We start from the raw sequence: 10,003 nt of genomic DNA, 5'->3' as shown, positions 1-10,003 counted from the left end.
TCTCTCCTGAAGCCGGTTCACTACAGCCCGTTCACCGTGCCCCCCGTGTATGATAAACCTCCGGATCCTCTGGAGATCGACGGTCGTCCAGCATACATCGTCCGAGAGCTCTTGGAATCCTGACGCCGGCGAGGTGGTCTGCAATATCTGGTTGATTGGGAAGGATATGGCCCCGAGGAACGGGCCTGGATTCCAGCGAGGGATGTCCTCTGCCCCACTATGATCGCTGATTTCCACGCAACACATCCTAACTTTCCTGCCCCCCGGCGCCGCGGTCGCCCCCCAGCACGTCGTAGAGCGTCAGGTGCCGCTCCTTTGAGGGGGGGGTACTGTCAGGAATGCCACCTGATCTTCCATAATCAGCCTCACCTGCCCCTCATTACCATGCCCCCTTCAGTCTTACTTAAGCACTTCACCAGCACGTCTCAGTCGCGAAGTATTGCCGACACCAAGTATTGCCGCGTACCAAGCCTTTCTATTACCTGTCTGCTCTCCTGTGTTCTGACCCTCGCTTACGTCCCCGACCTTGTCTCCTGCCTAGTCCCTAACCCTAACCCTAACCCTCCTGACTTCTGCTCCCCCGGTATGACCCTGGACTGTCCTGACCATGCAAAGAAAACACTGTTACTTATCCTAGTGCTCGTGATTCACCTGCCTGTTTCTGTGCCAGCGTCTCATTTCAATAAAAGCGGTGTTCTTCCGCATTTGGATCCCTCTCTGCCTGTTCAATACGTTACACGCTTGCTCAACTCGCTCCCTTAAAGAGACAGTACACATATTTCTGGCTGTTACATGCTTTGTGTTCTGCGTGATGTCTACGCTAGCAAACTAGACGCATAGGTATTGCTGTTTCTCTTATTTCATCTCCTTATTTATTTAAAATGATATTTAGAATTCTTGAACCATTTCAAAGGTTTCTTGCAGTTTATTTTTTTCATGTTTGACCAAAGTTGTGAACCTATTGTTTTTGTAAGTTTCAGGTTCTTTGGTATTATTTATTTTACATTCAATGTTATATTCATAATTGCACTGACTGAACAAATGCAAGTTGTGTTGTTTTTACATGTTTTTATGTGTGTTTAAGTGTGCTATACTGGTGCAGAGTTTTCAATAAACTTGTAATTCAGTATGTCTGTGTTAAAAATATGTTTTAAGTCGATTCAGAACTGTTTTACTCTATCAGATCGGGATCGGATTAGTATCAGCCGATACTAAGCCTCAGATATCTGAATCGGTATCGGAAGTGAAAAACGTGAATCGGTGCATCCCTAGTCAATATGGGGGGGGCGCATATTATAAAAATATTCTCATCTACTAAAGGGGGGCACGGCAGAAAAAGTTTGGGAACCACTGCGTTAACAAATACGAGCCTCTTGTAATTCCAGGACGAAACATGAGAGAACGTGAAGACGTTAAGATTGGGCGTTTTGAAAATAAACAACCATTAAATAATGTGATAAAAACCGAAATTTCGAATCATTTCGAGTATATTTATAAATATTTACCTTAAATAAGTTTAACATGCTGGGAAATATAGAAATGGACATTGACGTAAAAGTGCTTGAATTCCACCTTGTAAAGGTGTATGAACCCTGCAAACATGAGGTGCAGCGCACGCAAAGTTACAAAATTCGAAAGGTGCACGACCTCGCGCACGGGCGGAGCCACCGCGATTATGTCATTTTCGGCGCTGATTTTAGTTTAGCCTTATTTTTGGTAAAAAATGTGTTAAGTCTGATGCACTTTCTGCCATTCTCACCGCTGTGTGCTGAGTAGCTGAACCGGAGCGTAGTTGCGCATGCGCGGGTGAGTTTCTCCGCTGGCTTGCCTTTTACCGGTAATAAGCAAACGCACACGGTATGATAACCCTGCATTTTAATACCGTGGTATACCGTGACACTGGTTACCGCTGCAACCCTACCTCCTATTATTATTTTGTCACTGCATAATGCTAAATTTGCTGCAAAATCACTGAAATCATTTAGAAAGTCTGATTAAGGCCCTGGTGGTCTGCACACATTAGTCAGTGAAAATGCGTTCTTATTAGTAGACAGATTAATTACTTTTATAGACAGCATCTCAAAGGAATTGGAGATATCAAAGTATTTCTGATGAATTTCTAGATCATTTATTCTTCCTCCTCCCACATATTCCTCCTCCTCTGCCTGACAATCTTGGTCTATGTACATAGCTGGAGTGGCTTCGTTTAGAAGCAGAGAGCTGGAGCAGGAGTGGCTTCGTTTAGAGTTAAATATTCACCAGATCAAATCCAAGTTTCTGTGAGACATAGAACATCAATTTTCTATCTGAGTGGAGTTTCCATGTTCTCCCTGTGTCTGCGTGGGTCTGTTCAATAAAAACAGTTGTCTGAGTGTGTGTGCATGAATGTACACACACTCAGACAACTTGTGCTTGTATGTCCAGTGGTGGATGGTGCTCTGTCACTAGGGTCTGTCCTCTCTCCCCTTCCTGCACCCCGTTTTATGGTAAACTGGGGTGCTGGTGCTGTCATCCTGTCACTGCTCGTGGTCACTCAAGTTTGTTGACAGTGCAGTGGACGGATGGCATTGTCTCAGAATGCCCCCAAGCCTATGTTACCTTCTGGTTCTGCCTTTTTTAGCTAGGCTGTAATAATTTAACTTAGTGCCGGAGTTGCTGCCACACTCCAGAAATGTTTATAATTTTACCTGTCCTGTATATGTCCTCATACAGAGCTAATTTTCCCTGTTTCATTTCTCCAGATGGCTGCCCGCCTGCTTGAGGAATAATGAGATGAGGAGAGACAAGCGATCCATCCTGGGCCGGCCACCTCCTGCCTAACCAGATGCCTACACCATGATGGACATTATTACATCTTTTATATTCTGTCTAAATGGACATTATTGCATCTTTTACATTCTGTCTACATTCTGTCTATATTGTTGTTGTTGTCATGGTGACCGGTGTCGGCCAGAGGAGGATGGGCTCCCCCCCTGAGTCTTGGTTCCTCTCAAGGTTTCTTCCTCATACAAAAAACTAGGGAGTTTTTCCTTGCCACTGTCGCCTTTGGCTTGCTCACTGGGGGCTAGGACTCGGCACTTGTAAAGCTGCTTTGTGACAACAACTGTTGTAAAAAGCGCTATATAAATAAAATTTGATTGATTGATTGACCTACCAGTAAAAAATGTTATTGTGAATGTTATTATGGTTTTCTAACTTCCTACCCAATTAAACACATGAAAACCACAAGGAAATTAATGGCTTTGTGTTCCCTACTACCAAACAGCATTAACTGATTGTACTGGCAACCAAATCCGAGCAGGGCAATCCAAACAAGCGACAGACAAATAAACCAGCAGAGGTCAAAATATCCAAACAATCGAAAAACAGCTACCATATACAAACAAGACATCTCCACAAGACAAGACATGAAGTTCTAGCTCTATCTCTGGTTTTTGGGTTGGACTCTGGCTTTTACATCCGGAAGAGAATTGTAGATGTGAAGTAACCAACTCTACAGTGCCACATTAGGCAGGAGGGAAGAAGAAGTGGGAACACATCTGGATGAGAATGTATGGAATAGAATGTATGGAATAGAATGCATGGAATTCATGCATTCACGTCATTCATGTCTGTAACAGAACAAATAACCTAACAGACACACACATTAACAACAAACAACTAGAACCCAGACCAAGGAGTGTTGTAACAGGGCTGTAACTCAGTCCTGGGTCCAGTTTCTCCTGCTATTCTTTAGGCAAGTCCAGTTTCCTGTCTGGCCTACTGACCCTCTGCTACTCTTTGGGCAGCCTGTTCATACTAAATATCACCATGTGATTCCTTGGTTTTGGTTAATTTTCCTTCTGTTACTGTGTTATGTTTAATTCATACTTTCCTCGCCCTTTGTGTTGTCACACCCTCCTTGGTGTTTGCCTGCCATTTGTTCTGACCTTTGGTTGCTCCCCAAGCTTCGTAGCAGGTGATTGCTCACAGCTCGAATTGTGTTCTGCACTAAAGTTGTGTTTGTTTGTGTGTTCACTCTGGATGTGTTAAATGCAGAAGGGAATTCCCTTAAGGGGATATCTCTTCTTCTTTTACGGACTATGCAAAATTATACACTCTAGAAACTAGATTGGACAGATGTTTATTTAACAACTGCAACAAATCTTTAAATTAATAATTTTAAATGAATGATATGCACCCATCAACATTATGGCAAAGAAAGCACCCAAACAGTGTATAATGAACAAGAATATACAATATAACAAAATATAACAATACTATATTACTGTGAAGATTTGATTAATCTTAAGCTACAATACAAAGCTTTGATATGTGCCACATATACTGTACCATCTATCCATTTACTGTACTTATCCATGCAATTGCCTTTAGAAGATTATAATGATTACATTTATTTTAATTTGTCATTTGCTCTGCAAAATGTTGGCAGAAAGTCAATATATTCTTATTTCTGAGGAAATAATGCACAATTTTATACTTTATTAGACTTCGTATGTTCTGGTATTTTTATGCTTTTAATATTCTCGTAGTACTTGAAGAATACAGATCCTGAAATTTAGCATTTTCCAATTAGTGTTTGTGGTTGTCAAGATGGGCCATTCCCAACATGATGTGAATTTCTACCATTTAAAATCTTAAGGCAATGTTTGTAAATTTGATCAGAGGTTCTTTTGGTTGTAGGCTCTTTCTCATCTTTTGCTGTAAAGTGATCTTCGTTATTTGCAGATCTTGAGTCAAGTTCTGTCACCTTGGAAAGAAGAGCAGGACAACTATGTACAAAGGGAAAAATGTAGTTATACATCACTCTCAAAAGTAGAGCAAAATCTTTCAGAATATGTATTTATTGGTTTACGCATTATAACAAACCCTGTATGTTTGTTGCATTCACTGATATTTGATATTTCGATACAAGACTGGGACACAAATTTTGCAAAAATTAACTCCAAAATGTTGGCATTCTTAAGTTGTTTTAAATGACTTGTCAATCTGCAAGAGAAGTAGAAACACTCAGGAAGATTTGAGGAAAATATAAAATCAGTTTTTACATAGGAATGTGTCCAAGAATGCTTATCTGCATGAACTATTGATTTACTTACTTGTGTATGCAGTCACAATGGTAAATAGTCATTAACTCTGTGTTATAATGTCCATATATCTTCTCCATGGGATGGATCCTGTACTTGCAGCCATCCAAGTATCTAGCTACATCACATATTTTTGGAGATTCTGGAGAACAAGTTCACATATTAAACATCAGGCAACTGTCAAGTACAAATGTGAAACATGTTGAAACATAAGTATGGGCAGTGCTGGAATCTTTGTGCTGATGGCAGTTATGCATATTCAGCTTCATCTAGAGTAAAAATTTAATAATAATAATAATAATAATAATAATAATAATAATAATATGTTACAAAAGTCATATGTAAAAGATTTTTCAGAAAATATCTGATGGTTCACTGCCAATGTGTTAGGAGCTCTCACACTCACTTTTTTACTTTACATGTATAAATGCTAATTAAACCCCAAATGGTTCACCTAAGAGCTCTTTTAGGAATAGATATGTTTATCTCTCCAGGGACTATATGGGCATTCTTCTTTTGCCCCAACACTTCAGTGGTATCTCAGGAATCTCAAATACATAATGAATTCAACCTCAGGTCACAGCTGCTGTAGTTGAAGCAGTTACAGACCTAAGGGTATTTCTTTAATTTATACACAATGCCTTGTTACATTGTACTTTCTGGTTGATGTGACATTAAAGTGATACGTCAGTCATACATCCTACTGTTGTTACTAATAAATTAAAGCTACAGTATGCTGCTGCCAAAATAAGATAATGTTAAACAGTTCAAAATAGGTCTGCAAAATACAGCTTTTTTCACACATATGTTTTAGTTGTTTGCTAAATTACTAAATATCATAATGTAATGTAACTCGAACACTGTATTGTATTTTTCAATCAATACTGTTTGATTTATAAAAAACATAACAAATAAGAGTATGCTTAAGAACATGAATGTCTTTACCTGTTGGTTTAAAATCATCAGACGTAGAGTTAGAGATATTCCAAAGAGAAGAGTTTAGTGTTTTTGTAACCTCAGTTGCAGATACCATGTTTTGTTTAAGAACAGATATGGATATGTGCACTGAAGCTGCAGACTCAGACGATGTGTTTTTCTTAGAAGTAGTCTTCATCGCTGATAAATTCCTTTTTGAAGAACACCTTTTCTTTATTATGGTGTTTTTCAGAACTGAAGATATGGATTCCTGATTTGTAGATGAAGAATTAAACCTAGCAGTTGTCTTTAGAAATAAAGATGCTTGGGTTAATGATACTGCATTAGTCTTAGGGTGTGGAGTAGTGTTTCTCCAGAGTGCATTTCTAGGTTTGGTAGGTGACATACGTTTGGCTGAAGATAGTTTCCTGGTCTTAGAAACTTTAGAGATTCTAGACAGTTTTTGTTTTATTTCTGCAAATGTGCTAATGTTCAATGAATGGTTGAGGTTAACTTTTTGTTTTAGATTTTTCCGCTTTGCCATTTGTCCCTTTGATTTTTTCCTTTTGATTTTTGCCATGGATAATGTAGCATTAAAATTTTTTTTTTTTGATGCATTGTCTACTTTGCAATACTTTCCTCTTTTTTGTTTACGCTTGAGGTTATCACCTCTTGGAGGTCCAATAGAAAAACAATTGAGCATTGCCTTCAGAGGTTTAGATCTTTGGATCATCTCAGGTTGGTTTGTAGTAGTATGGTTTTGAGATGTGGTCATCTTTCTCCTGTTTGTAGACTTTTTCTTAGGAAATTGAGTATGAAATGGTTTTTGATCATAGCATCCCTGAGATGCTCTTGTGTGTACAAGGGATGAAATCGTTGGACATAGTTCAGATTTTTTAATTGATGATGTCCTCTGATTAACTGTTTGCTTCTTCTTATGAACCAACTTAGAGTTATGGGTTGTGAGTGAGTTGAGGTGTGTTGTGGCATAAACTGAAGGTAGAGTTGTAGTTCTTGTTAAAGGTGTTTTGCTTGTACCATATTGCTGCTTCAACCAGAATGCATCCTCCCTTAAATGGGCTAGTTGATCATATCTTTCTTGAGGTTCCAGTTGTTTTCTTTGTTTAGGTTTGATATTTATTTGTTTTCCTTTAATTGATGGTTTTGCCTGATAGACTGGATGGTCAGTAATTACAATGTTCTCTTGGCTTGAACTCACAGAATTGTATGGTGTGGAATATTTGAGCATTGCAAAGGGGGCAACCTTAACTGAAGTGCACCTGGAAGAGAAGATTTGAAAACTTTAAGCTGCACGTTTTCATGGCTCATTAGACCTACAGAGAATGAGTTTGCCAAAAGATGACAACGAAGATATCACTGCCAACTGTGAACAGTTGCTGTGGGAATGGAACAGGTGCTTAAAAATCTGGCATTAGTAACATCTAAATATAAAATTCTTTAAAGAACCGAGTTGAGTGAATTGGATAGTTGGCATTCTATATTTTCACTCACATTCCAAACCAGTTTATCTTTGTGCACCGTTTCTTCTTGATGAGATCAAAGCAGCGGACCTTAAGGATATTGAAAAAAGTGTATCCCACCATGTTTGATACTGTTCCATTAATATCTAGAAGACACTGCTTAAACCTAAATGTGCAGCGGAGAGAGATTTGGTTAAGAATATGTTGTGCTCCTGAAATGACAACAAAGCACAATTATTTTACTGCCATCAATACCAGTGGCACATTTTAGAAAACATAAGAGAAGGAGAATTAACTCCTCAATGTATATTTGCACTTTGAACAAGCCAAAGCATATTTCTACAAGATATTCATCTTCAGTATTCATACACATACCAATAGTCACTGCTGCAAAAGACGTTTACACACACTGTACACACACTACACACAAAACATGCACATTTGACAGCAGTTAATAAACAGATTAATTACTCCAAAAATGTTATACAATGCAATATTACTTTTTGTAATAAATAAGTCAGTTGCTTTACAGTAAGCTGCCAACTAGGCCAAATATGCTGTAAAAATTACAACTGAGTGCTGTAATGTTGAGAATTTTTAATGTATTGTCATTATCTCTATTTCTGTATATATTTTCTATACCCTTTCAACATCTGTGATCACAGAGAGTGTTCTTATAATTTCCTATTAATATAAGTACCAGTTATAGTGTGTTGTTTCTCCAGTTTGGTCTGTGATTTCAGTTAGCAAACTGTTTTTTGTTTACGATTTTAATTATATCGTGTAAACTTTTCTCTCTCACATATCTTTTGAAAACACCTTCAATGAAAGAATCACTGAACATATACAGATAGTAAGAGGATAAATTATGACTTTCAAGAGTCTTCCTGCAGGGTTGAAGATATATCATATAGGAATGGAATGCAAGTACATGCCCTCCAGCTAGTAGCAATCACCTGTGGTCACAGCTGCAGTGAGAAATGGTGAATAGAGTAGGGTTGAACACTCCAAAGTTAAGAGTGAAGGGCTGAATGATATGGCTGCAGTGATCATGCTCTCTGCAGCATCTGTCTACAGGCTCAAACATCCCTAGATGAAAGTAACAAATGGAAACAAACAATAACAACTGCTTTTGACATAAACATTCGTCAGAATTAATATATATAAACGGTTTTTTAATAATGACTAAGTTTACTAATGCTTAAAATGCGCATAGCTTTGGGCTTCAATCTACTCACCCAACTGTTCATAGTCCCCCGCGCTGCTTCCGTGGCCGCACCAAAATGTCCCAGGTAATATCCACGCACGCTTCTGTCGAATTTTGCCTCCAGAACGGACCCAGTCCATGTCGAAGTTCCTCCTAAAGTGTCTAAGAGTATTCGGTATGAATTCACATGGACTATTACGCCCAAAAAGCTGACTTATATTAAGATTCAGAGACTGTGTATCCTTTAAATTCCAGGTGCGCATTTCAGGACACAACGACAAATAATTTTCAATCAAATCTGGGTCGGCGCTTATCGAACATTTTTCAATGTATTTATCTGCTGTCCAAATAGTCCAATAAAAAAGAAGAGGTGCTATCGCCGCTGATTTTCTAAGAAAACTACAGTGAGTATGACCAAAAGCTGATTTCGTGCGAAGACAGAAAGGCTCTTGGTATTCGTTCCTGGCATCTGGATGTACAGCTGTGGAATAACCGATCATCACCACCATATGAAGCAAAGACCTAATGTTCATATTACAACGATCTATTAAATAAATACCAGTACCACAAAGTTAAAACCTAATGTTACCCAGCGAACGATTCTTTTCAACCACTGATCTTCTAACTGGAATCACCCGTACTTTTAGAGCGAATACAAAAGCAATAGCGTCCTGCAACGGTACTGTAATTATTGCAAAAAATTAGTCCCCATATGCACATATAAAATGCTAAATGCACATTTGCCTACTTTGAACAATTTTGACCTGCGCTATACTTCGATTGGACAAGTTTTCACATACCTTCAACGTAGGCTCGAATGGGTGTGGTTTGTGTTTCTCCATAAAACAAGGAAATGATTGAAAGCTTCTGGAATTTTCATGTTTCGAGAGTTATAAAAAATATATCCTTCAACAAGTGTTGTTCCACTGTAACCATAAAAGATGACGATCAACTATATCTACGTTTTGTTCATTTAAGCTATTCGAAATATTAGTTCCACTATAATAAAGCTGACGTTTTATTCCATGCAGAATGATGCGTTATTATGGAATAAATATCGAAAATATACAAAATATATTTAGTATATAATAAAATATAATAGAATATTAATCTATCCAAATATGTGAAACAAAAATGCATACATTATTAAAACCTACAAATGGAATCCTCTAGTTTAAGTTAGTTACTCATCATAGAAATATAGAAACAATAGAAACACTTTCTCCCCCTATTGCAGGGATGTCAAAGTCAAATACACAAAGGGCCAAAAAACCAAATTTGCTACAAGCCGAGGGCCGGACTGGTTCAATGTT

General features: G+C 38.3%; 1 protein-coding gene across 2 annotated transcripts; it reads right to left on the bottom strand.

Annotated features, from left to right (window-relative positions):
• Window positions 1-4,281: 4,281 nt before the first annotated feature.
• LOC143487892 (uncharacterized) lies at window positions 4,282-9,452 on the bottom strand. Of its 2 annotated transcripts, XM_076987171.1 has the most exons (7): window positions 8,722-9,452; window positions 8,440-8,572; window positions 7,515-7,649; window positions 6,033-7,282; window positions 5,100-5,229; window positions 4,870-4,989; window positions 4,282-4,772 (listed from the first exon to the last, which is right to left on the bottom strand). In XM_076987171.1, the coding sequence occupies exons 1-7, from the start codon at window positions 9,221-9,223 to the stop codon at window positions 4,589-4,591; spliced, it is 2,454 nt and encodes an 817-aa protein (XP_076843286.1). In that variant the 5' UTR covers window positions 9,224-9,452; the 3' UTR covers window positions 4,282-4,588. The 2 variants fall into 2 exon arrangements, with proteins under 2 accessions (XP_076843286.1, XP_076843287.1); XM_076987172.1 differs by lacking the exon at window positions 7,515-7,649.
• Between the last annotated feature and the right edge of the window lie 551 nt (window positions 9,453-10,003).

This window comes from Brachyhypopomus gauderio, unplaced genomic scaffold, assembly GCF_052324685.1.
Source record: "Brachyhypopomus gauderio isolate BG-103 unplaced genomic scaffold, BGAUD_0.2 sc51, whole genome shotgun sequence".
In the NCBI taxonomy this organism is placed as follows: Eukaryota; Metazoa; Chordata; class Actinopteri; order Gymnotiformes; family Hypopomidae; genus Brachyhypopomus; species Brachyhypopomus gauderio.
The sequence above is the reverse complement of the archived record's forward strand: the minus strand, read 5'-3'. Positions and strand labels throughout refer to the sequence as shown.